We start from the raw sequence: 21,204 nt of genomic DNA on the forward strand, positions 1-21,204 counted from the left end.
GTAGGCTGGCTCCTCACTCTTGCGACTTCTCCCGCTGTGCCTCCTCATTGTCACAATGCCCGTCCTCTGTAACGCGTTGAGCTATGTCAGCCTAAAAATGAGGAGCGCGACGAGCGGTAGCGGAAGCGAAAGCGAGTGCAAGAAGAGAAAGGAGAGGTGCGACTGAGAACTGCGTGTTCCGACCAAGAGTGCTGAACTCTTTGAAGGCGTACAGGACATGCGTTTCAGATTTCTGTAACTACGAGCGAAGCCAGCGACCCCTCATCCGCCTGTTCCGACTTGACGATGGGTCCGTTCAATCCGAGTCCCAGCTATACCTGTATTCCCTCTCGTCGTAGGATGCCCAGTCGTTGTAGTAGGCCTCACGGTCCGTCCAACGCCCGTCCGAATCCTCGTCGTACTCCTCCGAATCTTCCTCCTCGTCCGAATCCTCCTCGTCCGGCAAGCCCTCCGCAATCGTCCAGAGCGTTCCGTCATCGCTCTTGGGCATGTCCGCAATCCTGGACGACCCGCGGTTCTCGCTAATGAGCGGTCTCTCGTCCTCCATGTCCGGATCGTCGAGGCAGCGCAGGAAGACCTTCGACATCCCGATCGTCTCCCAGTCGCTGTAGTAGTGCACCGAGACGTCGAACTCGATGCAGATGTTGAGGAGAGTCTTGATGGCTGCTTCGATCCACGGCTTGACCAAGCAACGCGTGCGGACGGTTTTGGGCAGGAAGACTGCCGAGAGGAAGTCGACGGCAATCATGTCGCTGATGCGGTAGATCATCTTGGCGAAGTAGCGAGATTCTGCCTCAAGAACCGACGACGGGATCTTCAACTGGAGGTACTCGGGGGGCTCCTTCGTTTCGTCCCATTCGAAGGTCTCCCTTCCTGCCGACCAGACGAGGAGGATCGCGGTCTCTTCGCCGAAAGGTCCGTCGGGATGGACAAAAGAGTCGGGCAGCATGTCTCCGTACTGCGGCTCGAGCTGGACGGCTTTGAGGCGGCGAAGATCCACATCGTAAGAGGGAAGGTAGTACGCGGGCAGGACCTCGTTCGCGTCCTCCGTGTCCATTAAGTCGGCCAATACGAGTTGTCGTAGCGAGGGGGTGCATTGCTCGAGCAGGAGATTGCGGAAATTCTCTCGCCAGGCGCGAACGCGGACGAGGGAAAGGGTTTCGAGGTTGGGAAGGTGAAGGGTAGGCGGCATGTCGGAGAGTACGTAGTTGTCGAGTGCGAGGGAGCGCAAAGCTGCATACTTCGAGCGTCAGCGCTCGTGATTGAAGGCCTTGAAAAGCTGCGAGGCAAGCCTTGACGCACCGGCGAAGGGAGCCCAAGCCTCCATCGACAGCCTTCCCCTCCCAAAGCCCCTCAAGACTACGCTGCCGACGCTTGGCATCGTCCAACGAATGAGCTGAGCCGGACGCTCATCCTTTTGCTGGCCGATAGGGTCGACTGGCCCGAGTCCCAAGAACTCCTCGACGTGCTTGAAGAGGGCCGGCGCATGGAGCTGTTTGAGCTGGCTGCTACTCGTGAGGCGCAAGTGAGACCACAAGACGGGCTGTACGACGTCCTGGAAGTCCTTGCAGACGAGGCAGAGCGGTGCGAGGCGGGCGTGGTAGGGCCACCAATCTTCGTCGAAGAAGTCGCGCTGGATGTAGGCGCGGACGATGTCGAGGACAAGTTCGAGTGGGAGAGTGGCTGGCATGGCTTAGCGGGCAGTCAGAGCGAGTGTGAGCAAGCGGGGCGAGGGGGAGGAGGACAAGGAGCGACGGTCGGGCCTCGTCGAGTCCCGGCAAGTCCGGCGAGTGAGAATGGCAGAGTATGAGATTCCAGGAGCGCTGTAGGGTCGCTTGCAGCCCGCGGAACCTGCTACTCGCGCGCTCGCAAGGCTTTCGTCGACTTGCGAAGGTCAAGCGGGACAAGGAGGAGGGGTAGCGCGCTCTCTCGTCAACAGCAGCGTCTTGAAGCGTTTGAACGAGCCTTACAAGCTCGTGCGCATCTTGCTGCAGCCTTGCAAGTCCATCGTCGCTTCGCATGCGCCCCTCGAGCCTCTCCCTGTCGAGGTAACGGCGGAACGGTTCCGAGATCGAGGCGTCCGTCTCCTCGTCGGCGTGGTACCATCCGACGTGCTCGACCTTGCACTCCTCAATGACTGCAAGGAGTCGATCGCGACTGGGTAGAAGGTCGGGCTCGAAACTCCTGCCAGACGAAGGACGGAGGTCCAGGGGAAGAAAGACCGCCTTGCGGCCTGCACCTCCTGCGATGGCCGTAGCAAGGCTGTCGAAGATGTTTCAGCGCTTGTTCGACTTGCGAGAACGCTTTGGACGCGGGATAGGCGAGGGAACGGATTGGAGCTGGATGAAGGGGAACTGGCTGTTCACTTCCGAACTCGAGGCGCCGAAAAAGTACTGGTATGGCTCGACGACGAGGAGAGTCGGCACAGTGATGCCGTACTGGATCAGGGACTCGCTCGGGATGGCCTTGGAGTCGTAGACGTTGACTTGGCAGAGCTCGAGGCGCTGGTTGAGCGCGGTGTCGGCCAAGCCTTCGTGGAGGCCGGGCCAAGGCAGCTGGAGCTGGTAGAATCCAAGGCGACGGAGATGAGGGGTCGTTGCGGGGTGCAAGATGTTCTTAAGGAGGTCGATGTCGGGGGCAGTCAGCACGAGTTCCTCGACAGCGATGGGCTCGACCGGGCGAGGGCGGGGCCAGTCGACGGGAGGGATGGTGAAAGAAAGGGTACGGAGAGCTGCAGAACACCGAACGTCAGCTCCAGACGGGCAATAGAGGCGAGGCGGAAGCACTCGGGAAGTTCTTGGCATTGAAGTTGCCAGCGAGTCTGAGGAGAAGAGGAGACGAAGGAGAACGTCTCCAGCGCAACACGCCTCGTCCTTGCCGCCTCAAGCAGTCAGTCCAGCCTCTAGGATGGACAGCGAGAGTAGGGCGAAGAGTTTGCATCCCCAGCGTTGCGAGTCTCCTCGGCAAAAGTCCCGCTCGTGCTCCTCCTCGTCCGACGCCTCCCCATGGCTCACAATGCGCTCCACCGCTGCATCCTAGTCATCAAGCCTATCCAGTTCGTCGTCCCATCCGCCGACGAGAGTAGGATAGCTGTAATCCCGCTCGGTCGTCACGAGTACCAGCATCTCCTCTTCGCTCGACTCGGACTCGATCCTTTCCTCCTCCTCTTCCGAGATGTCGCGTTCGAGATCGAGGTAGTCGGTTGCACGCCGTGAAGGCGGGACCATAGAAGGCTGGCGAGTCGTGCGGAGAGAGTCGAAGGAGGATGACAGGTCGTTTGCGAGAGGTCCGCTGCGATCACCTTGGTGCGAACCAATAGGACCGGGCGGAGCAGACGATAGTACCGCGTTGTAGTCCTCCCAGTCCTCCACGAGCTTCGCCATCTGCGCAAGAAGCTGCTCGTGGTACGCCGCGTCGTGCACCCGCTCGACGTGCGGCAACAACGCCGTTGTAAAGTCGCCTATGGCGTCTCGGTTGGCGTGGTAGAAGACGACAGGTGTGGCGTTGTCTTGACAAGCGAGGAGGAGCGAGAGGAGCGCTTGTCGCTCCGCCCGCTGGGTGAACAAGGTCGTGTCGGCCAATTCAGACGGAAGGAACATCGCCTTGGCTTGCTGTAGTGCGCCAGTATGCGTGAAGTACTGCACATGCCTGTCAATACCGGCAGTCGCGTGCGAGTTGGATTCATTGAAGATGTAGGCGGGCAGCTTGCCGAGCTGGAGGAAGTCGGGTTTGCGGCGCACCAGGTCGAGCGGCGAGCCGACCACGAGAGAATCTGGCGACCATGGGAAGCTCAGAAAGATCGCCTGGTCGAAAGGCAGGACCTGGTACATGGCAAAGGCATCGGAGTAGCCTTCGAGTTGTACCAGCCGGAGGCGGTCAAGAACCGGTGGATGGGGCGTGGATCCGGATTCTGCCGTGATGTCCAGATGGCTCAATGCGAGATGGCGGAGTTGAGCAGTGCATCCAGGGCGGAGGAGGTCGCAGATGGCAGCGAGTTGAGCGTCGCAGTGGGCGAGGGAGAGCGTCTCGAGTTGCGGGAGGGTAAGTCCGGCAGGGGTTGCTTCGAGGCGATAGTAGTGAAGGCTGAGATATCGGAAGTCTGCAGAATTATGTACGATTAGCAGGAGATCAGCCCGTGCAAGGGTAGACGCACTGTCGAAGAGCGCTAGATGTTCCAAAGCCATTCCTCGCGCCCCAAACGAGTCGAGCGAGATTGCCTGCAGTTTTGGCAGGTAGTACCGCAGGAAAGGCACTGCGTCGCCCTGGCGCGAATTCGCGCCGTAAAACTCGGGTCCTCCTCGTAACTCTTCGACGTGCTTGACGAGGTGACGGTTCCTGCCCTCCCTCCCGGCGACCTGGTGAAAGTGCTCTAGCCACTTGACCCGCAGTGTCCTCCACAACACAGGCTGCACCGCATCCCGGAACTCTTTGCAGACGAGGCAGAGTTGGGCGAGTCGCTGCTGATACGTCCGCCAGTCCTCGTCGTAAGCCTCGCGGTCGACGGCGTGGCGCACGATGTGGAGAACGATATCCAGCGGTACGCGTGTAAGCATGCTGAGCGTGGCCTCGGCGGATTCGGCGGTGGTGGACGAGCGAGACCTTTGACTTCATCGCTTGACCTCGTCCGCTCACCTCCCGCACGCGAAGACGGCTGCTACCAGCGCAGAAAGGACGCTAGAGCTGCCTCTGAGAACCGCACACGCTCGTCTGCCGCACTCTATCGTTGCCGGCGCCTCGCTACGGACCCTCTCTCGCTAGACGGAACCTCGACTGCGATGTGGCGAATGGTGGCAGACTGGGTGCTGCATCCCGTGCTGTTGGGATGGCTGTGTGTTTATCTCATCCTGCGCGACCCAGAACTCGAGCGACTGTGGAGGCTCAAGGACCACGTCGTCGAGTCGCTTCTCGGGGGTCACGAGCGTGAGTCTCCCTCGCCTTCCCACTCTTCTCGAGTACTGACCACACTAGCGACAGGTTTCTGGACTCCGAATGTGCGAGGCCAGCTGCTGTGGCGTGTGTTATGGATGCGACCTCGCACTCGGGCGCAACTCGCAGCAGCATGGCGCTTCCAGCGGCTCAACTGGGAACGAGAGTACGTGACATTCAGCTCTCATTGATACGCTCGTGCTAACGTTTCGTTGGCCAGCTTCCTCCTCGCTCGCGCATCGCAGGGCAGGACCAATATCGCCGCCTTGTCCACCGCTGCGCTTGCATTCCGGCGAGTCCTAAGGGATGCGCAGCACGCCCCAAGCTCGTGGAGTTACTTCGCGCGCGCCAAGGTCGCCCCGCTGACCGGCGACGTTGATGACCCGACCCTCCACGCGCTAATCAGCCTATGGCGGGACCTTAAGAGGCTCCCAACGCTCGATCTTGACCACCTTGACAGAGCCTTGGACCGTCGCTACCCTCTCCGTGACGAGCCACCATTCGTGTCTGGTTCCTACTGCTCTCAGGAGCAGCGCACCGACATCCTTGCCCGTCGCTTATTGCGGCGAACTCAACTCTGCATGCGTCGTGAGGTACAGCTCCGCCCCGCGCCCACTGCAAGGAACGAGGCGACTTGCTCACAGCTCGACAGCAGTCACGTCGACAGATATGTCGACCGCATCGTCCAGACCTTCCAAGACCTCGCGGCAGCCCCTTTTCCCAACAGTTGCTGGTTCGAAGACTTCATCCCCCGAGTCTACGAGTGGTACGACGCCGAAGGGGAGTGCGGACAACGCGAAGCAGCCTTGCACGACGCCATCGTCGCCGCCATCCTCCTTCACTATGGACTCGGGCGCAGGTCCGTCGAGTTACGCCACGCCTACTGCGCATTCTGGCGCCAGCGCCGCAACGACTCACAGCATATAGCAATTTCGTTGCGCCGCTCTTGTTGAGTGCGGCCTGCTCTCGAATGCTGTCTATCGCCCTCCGACTTGAGCCCTGGACGCTTTCCGCCTTTCGTTTCGTGCTTTCTTCTTTGTCCTGTCCTCCACTTCCACACCTTCACAAGCTTCGAACCCATGTCGCTCATCCAGGTGCATTTCGTCGACCTCGGATATCCGCGGAGTGCGACGTCCCTTGTTCTCCCTTCCCTCTCGCCTCTTCTCCTCCCGCTTCCTCTCCACCACCCATCATGCCCTCCTTCGCCGTCTCGCCCTACTTGGCGCCGTACGCCCCCTACCTCCGTCCACCAACCTACTACGCCCTCTGGACATTCTACTACCTCTCCTTCCTCCTCTCCCCGATACTCATCACAATCCTCCAGATGCTCACGCTCCTCCTCCCACTCATCGAACGCGCTGTCGAGGCGTATCGAAGGAAAGTTGAGGTCAGCGAGTGGGGGAGAGAGGAGTGGGCTTTTCCCGAAGGTCGAGGAGGAGGGGAGGAAAGCGAGTGGGTAAAGATGGTGAAGGGGTATGTGGATGTTAGGCCGGCGATGGAGGATGCGTGGGCAAAGGTGGTGGAGAAGTTGAGGGGGCTGAGTGCGTCTATGGGATGGGATACGAAGGTTCAGGCGGGAGGAGCGGGAGATGACGGCGCAGGTGCGTCTGCTCCGCTTCTTTTCCCGCCTCGAGCTAACCATAACGTATACCACAGCTACGCAACCTGTCGCCTCCCTCTCGATCGCTCATCGCCCGCCGTCAATTCGCTCCTGCATCCAACCTCCTCCCGCCGCACCCGCATCCGTCGCACCTTCCTCCCGCTCGACCGTCCGCTCAAACCCCTTTTCTCGTCCGCCTACCATCGTCAACGCTGCTTCTGTCGCTCCAGCCGCCTTTGTTCATTCCGGACGAGCACGTCTGACACGAGTAGCTTCGGTTGCTGGCAGTCAAGTTGGTTCGGCTCATGGCGAGCGGAGCGTCCGGTCGCGCAGTGTGTACAACACCTTCTCGCGTTCCTTTTGTCGTGACTGACCACGATACAACCCGCCGCACAGCCAATCCCTTCTCCGCGCACGGCGGCTCGCAAGTCTCGTACCGCCCCTCGCAGCACGGCTCGCTCCACAGCTGGCACGGCTCGATACACGGCGGCCCGGAGGAGTACGACGAGCAGTTCGAGGGCGAGATGGACCGCGGGAGCGTGTGAAGCGGAAAGGAGTGGAAGAAGGCGTGAAGTGCGGGACGAGGTCGACGCTGGGAGGGTCGGCGCCTCGCCTGGAGTCGTTTGAGAAGTTCTAGATGACGTGCAAGGCTGTAACAAGCTGTACGAAGGGCTTGTTGAGGAGAGCTGAGTTGCTCGTCGTCGGGCTGGATCGAAAGGTGTGAGCTTGACCAGCGACCCTCTCCTCTGCTCGCTATCACCCGCTGTAGAGCTTGTGTGACCGGCCAGAATGGTGCGTACAGCTCACTGGAACACGCACAAAGTTGCGCGCTGACTTTCCGTGCCCTCCTCACCGCGCCTGTTCCCTCGCCATCCTCATCACTCGTCGCCTCTCCAGCTCCGCCGACAAGCCCGCCAGCGCCGCGAGTTCCTCTACCAGAAGTCTCTCGAGCAGAAGGAGCAGCAGATATGGCAGCGCAAGCAGGCGGTCAAGGACTTGCTCGCCAAGGGCAAGCAGGTGCCGCGGGGTCACGGTGCGGGCGAGCGGGAGATGCGGATGGACGCGGCGCAAGATGGTGAGTCACGACATTCGGGCTGGGCGGTCAGTTGGAACGTGGCGGGATCATGATGGACCGGCGACTCCTTCGTTGCTCGCTCGAAGTGAAGGTTGTCCGACGCAGGACGGATGATGGAGGATTGGCTTGATCAGCGCACGCCTTGCAATAAGAGCTGACTCGCGTATAACCCCGTTCGCAGCCCCGCTCACCCACATCGACGACGAGTACGCGCAGGCCGGCATTGAGGATCCCCGAGTGCTCATCACAACCTCGCGCGACCCGTCTTCCAAACTCCAGCAGTTCGCAAAGGTACGTTGGGAGATAGATACAGTGAAAGCGCGGACAGCTGACGCCCGTTTGGCCTGCCCTTGCTTCTTCCTTTCGCCCTTGGACAGGAGCTCCGCCTTTGCATCCCTAACTCGACACGCATCAACCGCGGAAACTACGTCATGTCGGAACTTTCAGACGCCTGCCGCGCGAACCAGATGACCGACCTCATCGTCGTTCACGAGCACCGCGGCGTGCCCGACGCGCTCATGCTCTCGCACTTCCCGCACGGTCCGACGGTGTTATTCACGTTGACGGGAGTCGTGTTGCGGCATGACTTGGGCGGGTTGCAGGGGACGACGATCAGCGAGGCGTACCCTCAGTGCGTTCGCTTCACGACTTCAGCTTCTTCAGCCTCGAGCAGCGGTTGCTGATCTACTATGTCGCGGTGGTACAGTCTCATCTTCGAAGGTTTCGGCTCGAAGCTCGGCAAGCGGGTGCAGGATGTCCTCAAGTATATCTTCCCGGTGCCCAAGTTCGTCTCGCTTCGTTTCAACCTTTCTGCGCTTTCGCTAATCCCTACTTTCGCAGAGAGGACTCGAAGCGAACACTCGCATTCGTCAACGAAGGCGACTTCATCTCGTTCCGGCACCACGTCTTCGTCAAGACTTCTCACAAGGAGGTCCAGCTCGCCGAGGTCGGACCGCGGTTCGAGATGCGGCCTTACGAGATCCGGAACGGGACGATCGAGCAACAGGAGGCGGACGTCGAGTGGGTGCTGCGGCCGTACATGCGGACTGGGCGGAAGAGGAACCAGCTATAGATCCCTCTCCTCGTTTCTCCTTCTCTTGTTCTCGCTCGCATCTGCCGCATGTTTACTCTCTTCTCTCGTTGTTGTAACTCTAGCGCGGTTGGACACCAACATTGCACGTCGAGCGTTGGCTGTCCCTTCCTCTGCTTCTTCGCTGCGTTCGCTGGAAGTGAAACCGGTGGACTCGCTTCTTCCTCGGCTTCGGTGCGCCTGTATCTCGTCGAAGACTGCGCGAGCCTCGCTGGGCGGAAGAGCCGGCCGAAGGAGGCTCACGGCGTGAGCTTCGAGGACGACTCGAGGCAAGGTTGGCGAGATGCGGTTGTTGCGGCCTTTCGCGACTCAACAGGCAAGCATCCGGCCCCACGCTGAAGGTGCAGCCGCAAAGCGAGTGCGTGACATAATGGCAATGCAAGAATTGATGCAACGACACAACGAGCTATCACACGAGTGAGGGTATAGGAGCACAGATAAACATCGAGAGATCTCCGGAGAGAACAAGGGCGGCAAAGAACGGGGCACTAGGGTAAAGGTGATGCAAACGTGACGAGTAGAGGAAATCGTCTGGCATGACGAGGGTGAGCAAGAGAGCAGGAGACGGAGGAACAAGACAAAGGAGATGCGGTAACGATGGAGGCGGAAGAGCGTCGTGGAAGAAGGCAGAAGAGGGTGAAGGGTGGAGGAAGGATGAGAGCGGAAGGAGGACGAGGGGAGTGGCGAGGAGAAGGCGGAGGTTGAGGTAGGAATGATGGCGTTGTCTGCAAGGATAAGCGTGAGCTCCAGAGAGCCTGCTGAACCAAGGAGGGAAGAGAGGCAAACCAGTCAAGACACGCGATCGCCTCCTTCGAGTCCTCTCGGTAAGCGGGGAACACCCCATCTTGCCAAGCCTTGTGCCAGAACTCCCAGACTCGCCGCTCCTCGGCCTGGTGTTGCACAATCGTGCGCGGAGGAAGGCGGAGTTGGCCAGGCTGAGGAAGCGGGATGTTCGCCGCGGTGGACTCGACGCGGTCGAGTGTCTGAACTTCGCCGAGAAGCTCCGTCCTACGCTCCTTCGAGAGAACCGAAGCTTTGATGACGTCGCATAGGAGGTCTTGACGTCGCTTGCGGGACAAAGAGGACGGGAAGAATCGCTGGACGGAGGAGTTGAGCGTCGAGCCGGTGGTAGGCGGATGGCCGATCAAGTTTCGCACCGTGCGCGCATCGGGACGGAGGAAGTAGACAATGCTCGATGCGAGGGCAAGTAGCCAGGGAGGGAAGACGAGTCTGTCGAGCGGCTGACTGCGGAGGGCGTGCAAGAGATCACCAACTGCGGACCACTGGGACTGTCAGCGGCAGCGCATAACTCCGAGCAAGCAGACGAAAACGCACGCCTCTGTCCCTGCGGGATCATCAGTTTCTGGCTGTTCATCTTCTTCACGAGTTCTCCTTCAAGACCTGCGACAGCCACCTCGTCAGCTGCAGAGTCGGCAACACAAAAGCGTTGAGCAACGTACCGATTCGCCACAACTTATAGTTCTCTTGACGCGCGAGGATGTACTTGTCGGCAGCGTCGTCGACGAGCGAGCTCAAGTTCTGGTAGCCCATGAGAAGGAAGGGGATGAGGGCGATGAGTTCGCCGGCGTCGGCGCAAAATGGAGGCGAATCCTCCGGCTGAGGTGGCTCGTCTCCGAGAGTCGCGACGATGCAATTGTCGTGGAGGAATGCATGGCGGGTGTGCACGGTCCCAATGTACTGTTGGACGGTCTCTTCAAAGGAAGCCATGTCGCGAGCCTGACACGCGGTCTTGCATTGGTTGTACTCGGTCTCGGGGATGTGCAGAGAGTCGGCGAGAGGGAGGACCGAGGAGGAGGATGGCGAGGTACGGGCTGGGAAGATTGCGAGTTGGCGAAGAGGACGACGAGTCGCTGTCGAAGAGCTGGACTGGGCGCTGTACAAGGAAGGAGAGCGGGCGCAAGTCAGGACCTGGGCAAGAAGAGCGCTCGTGCTCATCATTACAAGCCTGGATTACCCGCCTCCCAAGTCCGCTCGCACTGCGACGAAAAAGCCCCCTCTTCGCTCATCCCTCCGCTCACAGCGCTGCGCAGGACCCGCTCCAGACGATGTCGCCTTATGCTGCCCACAGCCCGTCTCGCATGTAGCAAACAGCATCCCGCGTCGGCGTCGACTCTCCTGCTCCCGCCCCCGCCCCGAACCGGCCCTTCATCTGGCGACGCGGGTCAGGACGCACCTTGAGCTTGGCACTTCTGTCCTCTGTCTCTTCTTCTCGTTCGGGTCCGCCTGGTTCTCGTCTCCGCCGCCCGCGCGCCGCTTCGCTCCAGTCGCAACGCCGGGTCCACGAAGCGCGCGGGAGGTCGAGGGCGCAGACGGCCGGGGCGGTCGACGGTCCATGATGCGACGAGCGAGAAGTAGTCGACCTGTACCTGTTCAGCGGCGGCGTCGAGCGAGAGGAGAGGTGCAGAGGAGCAAGCGAGCGGAAGGTCCAGATGAAGCTGGGAAACGCTCTCTGCTCTCCGCATCGCACCGAACCGCGCTTTAAGCTTCCAGTAATCCCCGCACAGGCTCAAGGCGCGATTGACGATTCACCCAGGCTCACAAGCCGCCTCCGAGGGCGAGGGGTGTCGCTTCTCGCCGCCTGATTTCCTTCAGTGTGGGCAGGACGCTCGCTAAAGGAGGTCGACAGTCGGAAGAGGTCGATATTACTGTCCGCTCGATGCCCAAGCGGACGAAACTCTTCTCGAGCGACGCCGCCGCGCTGGATTCGGACTCGACTTCGCCTCCTCCTGTCCGGCTTCATGCCTCTGCTTCGCCTGAATCGCTCTGTTCCTGACGACCATTGCTTACATGGCGCTCCCTCATCGGCGGCACCGTCGCCAGAAAACCCTCTGCGGACGAGGGCGAATTGCAGGCCGCCGCCCCTTCGCAGAAATCGTCTTGCAATGCCACTGTCGTGCCGAAGGTGGAGGACAGCAATTGTGTACTGCGAGAGGCTCGAAGTGCATGAGAGGAGAGCCGCGAATGAAGTAGTATGACTTGTTGAAGGGAGGCAAGGGAGGGACAGCAGCGAAGGCGTGGAGGAAGGGTCGGCGGGCAAATCCGCTCCGCTTCAAGCGAATCGAGGCGAGCCGGAACGCAGTGGTGTCGATGGGAGAGCACCTCTCCAGGGAGAGATGTGCGCGTCGCAAGGAAAAAGGCCGCTCGATTCCCATTCTCTTGTGCTACTGCGCTTTCTCGTCCACCCCACCTGCCACCGGCGCCGTAGCTGCTCCATCCACACTCGCAACGACCGCCGTCCGTGCCGTAGTGGGACTTGCGGGGCTGGCGGCGGGTGATGAGGCGCGAGGGACGGCGGGTGAGGAGGTCGAGGGGCCGGAGGGAGCGGCCATGCGGCGGTCGAGCGCTTCGAGGGCGAGTTGCCTGTGCGCACAGCAAGCACGTCAGGGATCGCAGCATCGAAAGAGCGAGAGACCGCGGCAGCGACACTCGGGCGCACCTCCTCCGCTCTGCCTCAGCCCGCTGTCCACCCGGTACCTGCGTGTACCCTCCTCCTGCTCCCGCAACGCCCGACTCGATGTCTGCGCCCCAAGGCTGGAGGACCTTGAAGCGGACGGCGAGGTTGAAGAGGTGAGTCGTGCCAATCGTGATGTACTTCCTGCGAGCGAGAACGAGGAGGGTCAGTGATGTCTGCGAGGTCGTACGAGCTGAGTTGAGTGAAGGTGAAGGAGGGAGACGCACTGGGCAAAGGGCGGGAACCAGCTTGCGAACGCGAACGTCTCGCTGCGGTCTCCTCGGAAGTCGCCTCCCTCGTTGTACTTGATGAAGCGCAGATAGAACCACGAGACGAGCCAGCCGAATTGGACCTGTGCGTAGTACAGTTCCCGACAAGTATCAGTGTACGGCTCATGAAGCGAACTGAAGGAAGCCTCGAATCCTGACGCACAAGGATGTAAGGGCTCTGGTAACCGAGGACGCAGACGATGTTGGAGAAGGTGACGTAGAGCATCGGGAGCGACTTGACGCGCATCGTGAAGAGGCCGCCGAAGACTTGCACTTGGTGTTCGGGGATGAGCTGGGTGAAGGCGACGAGGAAGGCGACTTGGAGGGCGGAGAGGCCGTGGTAGGACATGCCGTACCTGCGACGGAAGTCGAATGTCAGCTCCTCGTCAACAAGCGGATTGAGGCGAGGCCTGGACGCACATGAACAGCGCCGAGTCCCCCAGAACGACGCTCTCGAGCACGTTGACGCCGACGGCAATGACGTTCGAGACGACCATCGTCACGAGAACGAACTTGACGAGCTCTTGTGCGCCCCATACTCGTTCGAGATACCGGGCGGCGAGCGGAAGGGTGAGGATGGAGATGAGGAACTGCGAGGAGGACCAGGGTCAGATTCGCCGAACGGTCCTGAACAGCGAGGCTCTCCGCTCCGTTGGTGGTAGAGCCGCGCACGTCAGAAAACGAAGCTGAACGCACCTCTGGAAAGTTGGTCTCGACGAACGCGGCGGTCAACAGCGTCCAGGGTGCCCAGATGACGTTTCCGGGGACGAGTACGAGCCAGGGAAAGGCGAGGCTGGCGTCTCCTGTCGCTCCAAAGATGCCCTTGAGGTCCCGCGGGTTGACCGAGAGGTGGACGAAGAAGTAGAGAACCGAGAGTCCGACGAGCGAGAGGGTGAGGTAGCGCGTTGCGGGCGGCAGCGAGACCGCTGTTGAGAGGATGGCGGGCATGAGTGAGGCTGTCGGAGCGGTCTGCGCGTGCTCCTGAAGTGTCTGGAGCGAGCGAGCGAGACGGTCGAGGACAACCCTTGCGAACGACGACGACGCGAGAGACTTGGTCCCGACGACATCCTTGACACCGCTGGTTGACTTGCTGCAAGCTGCGAGGCTTACAGCACGCTCTAGAGACTTTGCTACGCGACTTGTCCGACTCTCCCAGCTCTCCCTCACCCCGACCCGATTCTCATCACTCAAACGCCTCGACGTCGACACAGCACGCTGTAGCACCTGCCAGACTTCAAGCAGCCCTGCTAGCCTCTCAGCAACGCCTCTCGACCGCGACCGATGTCCGACACTCCCTCTGCCCCCGCCTTCACCTCCGGCGTTGCCTCTCGGTTCGTCTCCTCGAACGCGCTCGAGGAGGCCAAGAAGCGACGTGAGGCAGAGTGGAGAGAGGCGTATGCGCGGATAGGACAGGAGCCGCCGAAGCAGGAGGAGGAGGAGAAGTATGACCCGAGGAGCCTGTTTGAGCGGTTGCAGGAGAACAAGGTGCGTCGCCGTGTGCATACGTCGAGAATGTGCGCTTGTCTGGTCTACTCGACGAGCGCACATGGGTGTAATGCTTGAATTTGACGCGGTCTCTCTCTCTTGCAGACCAAGAAGCAGGAGGCTTTCGAGGAGCAGCTCAAGTTTAGTGCGTTTGCTCTCGCTATGCATCCTTTCAGTTCCTCGCAGTTTTATTCGGACGTCTGACGGCCTCGGCTCCTTCTCTTCGTCACCTTACCGGATCTGCATCGCTCAACCCCTCACCCCGCATCGCCTTCCCGCCAACAGAGAACCACTTCCGCGCCCTCGACGAAGACGAGATCTCCTTCCTCGACTCGATGGTCGAAGACGGGAACGAAGAGGAGAAAGAGCGGAAGAAGCAGATCGAGGAGGAGTTGAGGAGTTTCAGGCAGTGCGTCTCGTTTCTACCCCGTGAGGCTTCGGTCGCCGGTTGTCTTTGTCGGCATACGCAGCCTGCGGATCGATGGAGTAGGACAGATGCTAACAATGTGAGCTGCTCACAGGGCCGTCACGAAGCGCTCTACAGCGCCCGCCCCTCCAGCCATCGCCTCCTCCCTCTCGCCATCCCTCTCACCTTTACTCGCCTCCACCACCGCCTCAACATCCACCTCAACATCCGCAGCACCCGCATCTAAACCCCTCGCTCCTCCAGTCCCGAAGAAGACGGGCGCGGCGGGGAAGAAGAAGAGTTTACCTGGGGTTGTTGTGGCGAAGAAGAAGAAGGCTGCGCCTGCTCCCGCTCCCACGAAAGCGAACGTTGACGACGACACTAAGGAAGGGAAGGGGAAGACAAAGGAGGCGGTTGCTGTAGAGAAGCGACAAGCGGAGCGAGGAGAGCGGCAGGAGGAGAAGGACGGCGACGAGGACGGGGTGAAGCGGCGGAAACTCGAGGCGGACTCGGCTGCGTCGTCCTGACCGTTGTAGGCGTGCTTGCACGTGTTGTAATGCCTCGTATTCGCTGTTCTCGCAACCTTCACTGCATCACCTCCTGCTGTGCACCGCCTCGCACACCTTGACCGCTGTCCAAACTCGCTTCTCACGCTCGAGCTGGTCTGCAACAGCTTGCTACACTCGCTTCTACCCGCATAGACTGTCTGAACAAACCCCGCTACCTCCCACACTCTCGCTACACCTCCCGAGCGCGGACTCCTCCTCGACACCATCAACAAGTGCGCACAGCTCACCTGGCCGTACGAGAGCGTGGCTGACCTTCTTCGAACAGTGGCGCCGAAACGCATGCCCCGGCATATGGCCCCGAGGCGACTCGCCATCGTCGGACTGGGCAACTACACTCATCCCTTGACCCGGCATTCTGTGCGCTCGCTCGCTTTCCTAGGCTACAGACTCTCGCTAACTCGCTTCAATTGCGCAGATCGGCCAGATCCTCTTGCAGAACCTAGCAAAACGAGCCGCCGCCGACCCGCTGTTGAGGTCGGGTTCCTCGACGCTCAAATCCGCCCGCCACGGCATGCGGCACGCCTGGGTCGCCGAGATGGTCCTACACCCACGCCCGGACTCGGAGGACAACAAGCCTCTCGAACTGCGGTTCATCGTGCCCAAGTCGCCGATGAACTTGACGGGACGGACGGCGCTAGGGTTCTTCTGGCAGTGGTTGCCGACTATTGCGCGGAGTCAACCGAAACCGGGTTCGCCTGAGGCGCTCGCGTTGGCGGAGAAGGGCGAGCAGTGGTGGGATGCGGTGGAGGTGGACAAGGAGGTCAACATCGCGGCGGAGGAGCGGAGACTGGCGAAAGAAGAGGCGGAGCAGCCGAAGCGGGTCAAGTCGATGTACCGCCTCCTCACGCTGCAGGATAACCTCGACCTCTTTCCTTCAAAGTACCTCTACCAGCGCGGCGGCGGCAGCAAGGGCCACAACGGATTGCGGAACGTGATTGAGAAGTACCAGACGGAGCGGTTCCACCGGATCTGGGTCGGGATTGGGCGGCCAGAGCGAAGGGAGGACGTTGCGGAATGGGTGCTGGGACCGTTGACGCGGGACGAGGTCGAGGCGTGCGAGTACGACGAGGAGACGAAGCACGAGGGCGAGGTGTTGGCCAAGGCGTACAAGGAGATGATGCGGATAGGCTACGACGAGCCGGCATGACCCTGTACGACTACGTACACTGCAACGACTCGCACGCAACACCATTCCACGGCGATTTCGCAGACTTTGTCAACGTCGAGGAGTTTGCCGGTCCCGAGGCGAGGGTTGCCTTGCTCACCTTTGCACAACTCGCTCTCGTGGCTCTTGCTGCTGTGTGCGACTGCTTCTTTGCTCTGTACTGCACGGTATACACGCACAAGCATGGCCAGCCGCTCGCTCTTCAAGCAGCTCTCGAGGTCCGTCTACCTCGCGGAACCGGCTTCGAGACTCGCCAACGGGGCAGCAGATGCGGCGCGCAAAGGTCCACAGATGGTGCTGATACTGAGCTGGATGGATGTGCGTCCAAGCGGTAGCCCACGGAGCGGGTGTGAGAGAGGCTGACCCTCATTCGCCTTCTCATCGCAGGCGCAGCTGAAACACGTCGAAAAGTACGCCGAGACGTACATGAAGCTCGTGCGTGCTCTCGATGGTGTCACAGCTAGGCTAGCGTACTGATATCTTCGCCGGACAGTACCCCTCCTCGTCCATCCTCGTCGTCCGGTCAAACCAGCGCGACTTTTGGCAGACCGCTGCGTTCGCAAAGACGCTTTCTCCGGCTATCGACGTACTACGAAAAGAGGCGACGTACCCTGCCGGCCCGTCAAGCCGTCTCCTCGTGCACACCTTCAGCAACGGCGGCTGCCTGACCTTGAAGCAGCTGAACGAGCTCCTTCGCTCCTCTCCTTCCTCCGCAAACGGCTCAGCCGACTCCGAACCTCTCCTCAAGAAGTCCTCCACCGGCATACCCGCTCGAGCATTCGTCTTCGACTCCTGCCCCGGCTTGTCGACTCTGTCAAGCACAATGGCCGCCTTCACGGCGCCCATCAAGAGCGCGTTCTTGCGATACCCGGCAATGGCGGTCGTAGCAATGGTGTATGGCGTCTTGCGTTTATACGGAGTGTGCGCACCGTCGTTCCCCCGGCGAAACCTCAGCTCGAGGCTGACGCTCTCTCGCTCAACAGCATCTTCCGCAAGACCCCCGTCCTGCAACGCCTCTCCAACTACTTGAACTCCCCCGCGCTCCCCTCGGTCCCCCGTCTCTACCTCTACTCTCCCGCCGACCTACTAATCCGGCACACCGACGTCGAGAAACACGCTGCTCTCGCTCGCTCCGTCGTCGGGGTGCAAGACGTCCGACTAGAGAAGTTCGAGGGGACGGCTCATGTTGCGCATGCGAGGAAGGAGGGTGAGAGATATTGGAGTGCTGTGCAGCGGATTTGGGACGAGAGCGGGAAGCAGTAGAGTGGCGCTCGAGGGAGGGAATAGATACGAGGAAGGTCTAGGGAGGTAGAACGTTCTCGCGGAAGTATTTGTTGTTGTCGCCGACGATATTGCCTGTGAGTTGAGCGAGTCAGCGGACGGTCGCTTTGAGCTGTGCGAGGGAAGACGACGAACCGGCTGGATAGTACTGTCGTTTGCGTTTGGGGCAACGTCAGCAAAAACTCGGTGTAAGGACAGACGCTCAGACAGACCTCGCAAACCAAGAAACCCTGGGTATACCGCCAGAGTCAGCTTCCGCAGCAGTTGGAGGAGGAATAACGCTGACGCACGCCCAATTGTCCGCTTTGCATGATGCCGTTGCACTTGCCGTAGTAGCACCCGAGCTGAGTTGTCGCTTTCCAGATCGTCTGCGTGAACTGCGAAGCGCCAGCTGTTCAGCGGTGCTGCGAGTCGAGGAAAGGGGAAGCGGGACGAACGTGACCGGTATCGTGCGTAAAACCCGGGTTGTTGTAGTCGTACATCTTCTCCTCGTCGTTCCTGTTGCTAAAGGGGTGAGCAGGAGCGAGAAGCGGTCGAGCAGGAGACGTACCAAGATCCGATTCCGGGTTTTGGGTCCAGTTGAGCGTTCTGATCGACTGGGCCGACCATGAACAGGTTCTCGCCGTACTACACATATCCCCTCGTCAGCAAGGCCTCCAGGAGAGAGAGGTTGAGCTGCACGTACAGGTCCGACCTTGCCACCGCTGTGTTCCCAGACGCAATTCTTCGTCCACTTCTCCGCCGCCGCCGCAAGCGTATCGTTCCAAGTCAACGGATCCGCATGATGAGTCGCGCGGAAATCGTTGTGTGCTGCGAGACAGGCCGAAGCGAAGGGGTCGGTTGAGCCGCCGCTGGAGGAAGGCGAGGGGTTCGAGGCGGAGTTGGAGGAAGAGGGTCTTGCGTTGTTCCCGCCGCCGCTGTTGGTGGGACCGGGTTTGCCGCTTGCGCCGGTTGAACCTGCTGCGCCTGTCAGAGCCGGACGAGAAGGTCGCGAAGCAGGCGAGGAGGAGAAAGAAGCAGTTTGAGAATCCGTCGCGTCGTCAGTAGTGGACAAATCAAACTCTGTCAAGACGCGAGAGCTGTCAGCAAACGAGCGTAGAAGGAAAGACGTCAGACGAACCACCTTGAGGGCTGTCCGTCGAACCTCCGCCTCCTCCCCCTCCCGTTCCACCACCAGGCGGCGTCACTGTAACCGTGACAGGCTGTTGCGATTGTCCATCCGGTCGTTAATTCCTTGACCTGCGTATAAGGCAGAGCTTGACACACCGCTGCTCCACTACTTCCCGCCGCCGAACCCGCTTCTCCTCTAGTCTCCCGCAAAGCGAAGAAGAGCGCCAGCGCGATCGCCGCGATACAAGCGACCGCTAGCAGTATTACCAAGCTTGAATTCTGCCCACCGATATCGTCAGCTTCTTGGAAAAGACAGCTGAGAGGAAGAAGGACGAACCGAAGAGCCCTGTTGAATTGGTTGCGCTTCTCGTCTTCGCCGCCGTCGAGGCTTCTCCTCTTCGTCGCCGTCGCTCGACTCGTCACTCTCATCATTCCCATCAGACGTACTCGAATCGTCCTCATCCCCCCAGCGATGTTTGCCCTCCGAGTACAACGCCTCCTCTTGCGGCCGTAGCAAAGCTGAAGAAGCGGTGTTTGTGGAGCGTGAGCGAGGGCGAGAGGTCATACGAGCGATAGCATGAGGCAGGAGAGGAAGGAGGAGAGGAGCGAGATGGGCGGGGTCGGAGGATCCGCGGATCGTCCGGCGAAGGAGGGAGACGACCTCCGAGCGAGTCCTCGATGTTGAGGCAAGGCGAGAGAAGCTGCACATGCTCGAGAGATCGTTGAGTATACAGGCAGAAGGCGAGAGAACGCGAAGTGGTGTGGAGTCGTCGGACTGAACGCGGTCAAGCAGCGCACCGAAGCAAATCCAGCGACGACGCACCTCGCACGAAGCCCATCGTCTGCTGGACGCGCATATCATACCGTCTACCGCCTCTCTTTCTCGCCTGGCGAGCGAGCGAGTCTACAACTTCCCGTCCTTCGCCTCTCCCTCCTTCCCATCCGTCTCCCCTTTCTCTCCATCTTCCCCGACTCTTACCACCTTCCCATCCTCCTCCTGCCTCAAGCGGCCCTCCACGAACCCCGTCGCGTCCACCCACCCACTCTCTTCCCATCCTCTTCCTTCCCCCTCCGCCTTTCCTCGTGAGTAAGGGGTAGGCGTAGAAGAGGGCCAGTCAGGATCGAGGGCAGAGTCGTAGAGCGTCAAAGGGCCGGTGCAGGACGTGGAGGATGAGTCGGAGGAGTTGTCTATCAGACGGACGCTGCGAGTGGAAGGAGGTGTCAGATCTTCCTCATCCTCGATCGGACCTTTCATCCCCGTTCCGAGAAAAGCTCAAAGATCGGGAGAAGACGTCCGCGCAAGTGAACAGCAGGCTGAACTCACCGCCTGACCAATCCCGGCTTCGCCAACCTACTCACACACTCCGGACTCTTGATCCTGCTCTTCCTGATCGCGTCGGGGTTCGTCACTCGGCCTGTTGTTTTTGCGCGGCGGGCGGCGCGAGCGAGCATGGTTTCTAGGGGGGCGGACTGTGCGAGGCGAACGCAGTGAGCCGAGAGCACGGACCGAAGAGAGGAGGGAGACGAGGGGAGGGAGAGAGTGCGTGACGCACCACAAACAATATCTCGCAATCGTACCCCTTCTCCCTAAACCCCCTCATGAACCCCTCAAACCACTTGCAATCCGTCAAGCTCCCGTCAATCACGAGAGAGCGTTTCTGAGATTTGGCGACTGCGGCACAGATTTCTTGGAGGAGGGAGGCTTCGGGGTGCAGGAGGGATGAGGCGGTTGAGGCGGAGTGGGAGAGGTAGAGAGGTCGTTCGGGGAGGAGGCGGGAGAGGGCGTCGGGGTCGATCCTGTGCGTGACGAGCCGCAGCTGAAGCGTCAGTCTCGATACGAACGAGGTCTGCTGCCGAAGTTCGAGCGTAGCACGCACCAGACGGTGTTGGCGGGCAAGCGTATCCGGCCGGTCTTGAGCATCTCGCGGAGGGTGTGGCCCTTTCCCGCGCCCATTCCGCTGTTCGACGGAGCGCAACTGGATCAGTACTCGATGTCCCCAGACTTGAACCGAGCGCAACAAACGGGGAGCGCCACGACGTACCCAGCCGTGAACAATGCCAACGGTCTCCCTTCCTCTCCGTCCGCCCCCTTCCGCCCCATCTGCTCCTCCCTGACGCCATCAACCCTTCCCTCCCTCTCGCCCTCCTCGAACCCCTCTCTCCGCTCGCTAACCCTACAAGGCTCGTCGTCTCCCGCTTCGGAACACTCCCTCACCCTCGCCTCGAGAACCAACTTGACAATCTGGTCCTGGAGCGCCTGCCGCGCCTTGGTAGGCAAGACATGGTAGCTCCAGTCCAGGGATGCACGCTCGAGCGCATATGCGCCGTAGTGCTTCGGTCGAGGTTTCGAGTCGTCTGTCGGGTCTGGTTCGAGGTGTTCGACCCGTTCGGGGTCCGGTCGTCGCCCTTCCCGCAGTGCTCGCTCCTGCCCTCCTAGTTCCTCCCACGCCGCTTCCAACGCCGCACTGTAGACCTCGCTCGTCGGGACCTCCACCGCCTCGCCCAGAAAGTCGGGCGGTAACTTTGCATCGAGCGAGTCGGGACAAGTCGGTACGGGACCGGTGTATCGATTTGCGGAAGGTGACATGGACGGCGGCGAGGCAGAGGAGGTTGGGCGCGGGAGGAGCGAGGGTTTGAGGCCGAGTTGCGATGAGGAGAGGGAGAAGGAGCGGGCGAGGACGACGGGCGCTCGGAGGGTGAGCCGCGGCAGGCAGAGAGGGACAGCCAGCGTGACGCCTTGGGAACAGCACAGAGCA

At 60.6% G+C, this 21,204-nt stretch overlaps 12 protein-coding genes across 12 annotated transcripts; 6 read left to right on the forward strand and 6 right to left on the reverse strand.

The window, feature by feature from the left end:
- Window positions 1-295: 295 nt before the first annotated feature.
- On the reverse strand, window positions 296-1,690 carry RHTO_00917 (uncharacterized protein; the record flags this gene model as incomplete). The annotated part of the gene is made up of 2 exons (XM_016414601.1): window positions 296-1,233; window positions 1,303-1,690. The coding sequence occupies 2 exons, from the start codon at window positions 1,688-1,690 to the stop codon at window positions 296-298; spliced, it is 1,326 nt and encodes a 441-aa protein (XP_016273282.1).
- A 586-nt stretch (window positions 1,691-2,276) lies between these two features.
- Window positions 2,277-4,553, reverse strand: RHTO_00918 (uncharacterized protein; the record flags this gene model as incomplete). The annotated part of the gene is made up of 3 exons (XM_016414602.1): window positions 2,277-2,731; window positions 3,314-4,099; window positions 4,154-4,553. The coding sequence occupies 3 exons, from the start codon at window positions 4,551-4,553 to the stop codon at window positions 2,277-2,279; spliced, it is 1,641 nt and encodes a 546-aa protein (XP_016273283.1).
- A 222-nt stretch (window positions 4,554-4,775) lies between these two features.
- RHTO_00919 (uncharacterized protein) lies at window positions 4,776-5,229 on the forward strand (the record flags this gene model as incomplete). Its single annotated transcript, XM_016414603.1, has 4 exons — window positions 4,776-4,920; window positions 4,975-4,991; window positions 5,056-5,092; window positions 5,147-5,229. The coding sequence occupies 4 exons, from the start codon at window positions 4,776-4,778 to the stop codon at window positions 5,227-5,229; spliced, it is 282 nt and encodes a 93-aa protein (XP_016273284.1).
- An 889-nt stretch (window positions 5,230-6,118) lies between these two features.
- On the forward strand, window positions 6,119-7,071 carry RHTO_00920 (uncharacterized protein; the record flags this gene model as incomplete). The annotated part of the gene is made up of 3 exons (XM_016414604.1): window positions 6,119-6,527; window positions 6,583-6,858; window positions 6,923-7,071. The coding sequence occupies 3 exons, from the start codon at window positions 6,119-6,121 to the stop codon at window positions 7,069-7,071; spliced, it is 834 nt and encodes a 277-aa protein (XP_016273285.1).
- A 244-nt stretch (window positions 7,072-7,315) lies between these two features.
- Window positions 7,316-8,673, forward strand: RHTO_00921 (U3 small nucleolar ribonucleoprotein IMP4; the record flags this gene model as incomplete). Its single annotated transcript, XM_016414605.1, has 6 exons — window positions 7,316-7,318; window positions 7,424-7,601; window positions 7,783-7,892; window positions 7,979-8,232; window positions 8,308-8,385; window positions 8,442-8,673. The coding sequence occupies 6 exons, from the start codon at window positions 7,316-7,318 to the stop codon at window positions 8,671-8,673; spliced, it is 855 nt and encodes a 284-aa protein (XP_016273286.1).
- Window positions 8,674-9,100: 427 nt separating this feature from the next.
- Window positions 9,101-11,046, reverse strand: RHTO_00922 (uncharacterized protein; the record flags this gene model as incomplete). The annotated part of the gene is made up of 5 exons (XM_016414606.1): window positions 9,101-9,416; window positions 9,490-9,964; window positions 10,027-10,092; window positions 10,152-10,585; window positions 10,886-11,046. 5 exons carry the CDS (start codon window positions 11,044-11,046, stop codon window positions 9,101-9,103), a joined length of 1,452 nt encoding a protein of 483 aa, XP_016273287.1.
- Window positions 11,047-11,873: 827 nt separating this feature from the next.
- On the reverse strand, window positions 11,874-13,380 carry RHTO_00923 (integral membrane DUF1751 family protein; the record flags this gene model as incomplete). The annotated part of the gene is made up of 6 exons (XM_016414607.1): window positions 11,874-12,072; window positions 12,149-12,307; window positions 12,391-12,515; window positions 12,596-12,788; window positions 12,853-13,022; window positions 13,129-13,380. 6 exons carry the CDS (start codon window positions 13,378-13,380, stop codon window positions 11,874-11,876), a joined length of 1,098 nt encoding a protein of 365 aa, XP_016273288.1.
- A 333-nt stretch (window positions 13,381-13,713) lies between these two features.
- Window positions 13,714-14,850, forward strand: RHTO_00924 (NEFA-interacting nuclear protein NIP30; the record flags this gene model as incomplete). Its single annotated transcript, XM_016414608.1, has 4 exons — window positions 13,714-13,917; window positions 14,023-14,062; window positions 14,203-14,326; window positions 14,439-14,850. 4 exons carry the CDS (start codon window positions 13,714-13,716, stop codon window positions 14,848-14,850), a joined length of 780 nt encoding a protein of 259 aa, XP_016273289.1.
- Window positions 14,851-15,103: 253 nt separating this feature from the next.
- RHTO_00925 (peptidyl-tRNA hydrolase, PTH1 family) lies at window positions 15,104-16,039 on the forward strand (the record flags this gene model as incomplete). The annotated part of the gene is made up of 3 exons (XM_016414609.1): window position 15,104; window positions 15,158-15,249; window positions 15,308-16,039. Coding segments are annotated over 3 exons (825 nt in total).
- A 201-nt stretch (window positions 16,040-16,240) lies between these two features.
- On the forward strand, window positions 16,241-17,320 carry RHTO_00926 (indole-diterpene biosynthesis protein PaxU; the record flags this gene model as incomplete). The annotated part of the gene is made up of 4 exons (XM_016414610.1): window positions 16,241-16,375; window positions 16,445-16,492; window positions 16,551-16,978; window positions 17,041-17,320. 4 exons carry the CDS (start codon window positions 16,241-16,243, stop codon window positions 17,318-17,320), a joined length of 891 nt encoding a protein of 296 aa, XP_016273291.1.
- A 37-nt stretch (window positions 17,321-17,357) lies between these two features.
- On the reverse strand, window positions 17,358-19,157 carry RHTO_00927 (extracellular SCP domain protein Pry1; the record flags this gene model as incomplete). The annotated part of the gene is made up of 10 exons (XM_016414611.1): window positions 17,358-17,413; window positions 17,474-17,486; window positions 17,551-17,568; window positions 17,629-17,715; window positions 17,776-17,836; window positions 17,889-17,965; window positions 18,024-18,400; window positions 18,459-18,540; window positions 18,605-18,727; window positions 18,786-19,157. The coding sequence occupies 10 exons, from the start codon at window positions 19,155-19,157 to the stop codon at window positions 17,358-17,360; spliced, it is 1,266 nt and encodes a 421-aa protein (XP_016273292.1).
- A 195-nt stretch (window positions 19,158-19,352) lies between these two features.
- Window positions 19,353-21,035, reverse strand: RHTO_00928 (zeta toxin, P-loop nucleoside triphosphate hydrolase; the record flags this gene model as incomplete). Its single annotated transcript, XM_016414612.1, has 5 exons — window positions 19,353-19,650; window positions 19,773-19,918; window positions 20,002-20,245; window positions 20,326-20,406; window positions 20,491-21,035. The coding sequence occupies 5 exons, from the start codon at window positions 21,033-21,035 to the stop codon at window positions 19,353-19,355; spliced, it is 1,314 nt and encodes a 437-aa protein (XP_016273293.1).
- Window positions 21,036-21,204: the final 169 nt, after the last annotated feature.

Source organism: Rhodotorula toruloides, assembly GCF_000320785.1.
Source record: "Rhodotorula toruloides NP11 unplaced genomic scaffold Scaffold11, whole genome shotgun sequence".
In the NCBI taxonomy this organism is placed as follows: Eukaryota; Fungi; Basidiomycota; class Microbotryomycetes; order Sporidiobolales; family Sporidiobolaceae; genus Rhodotorula; species Rhodotorula toruloides.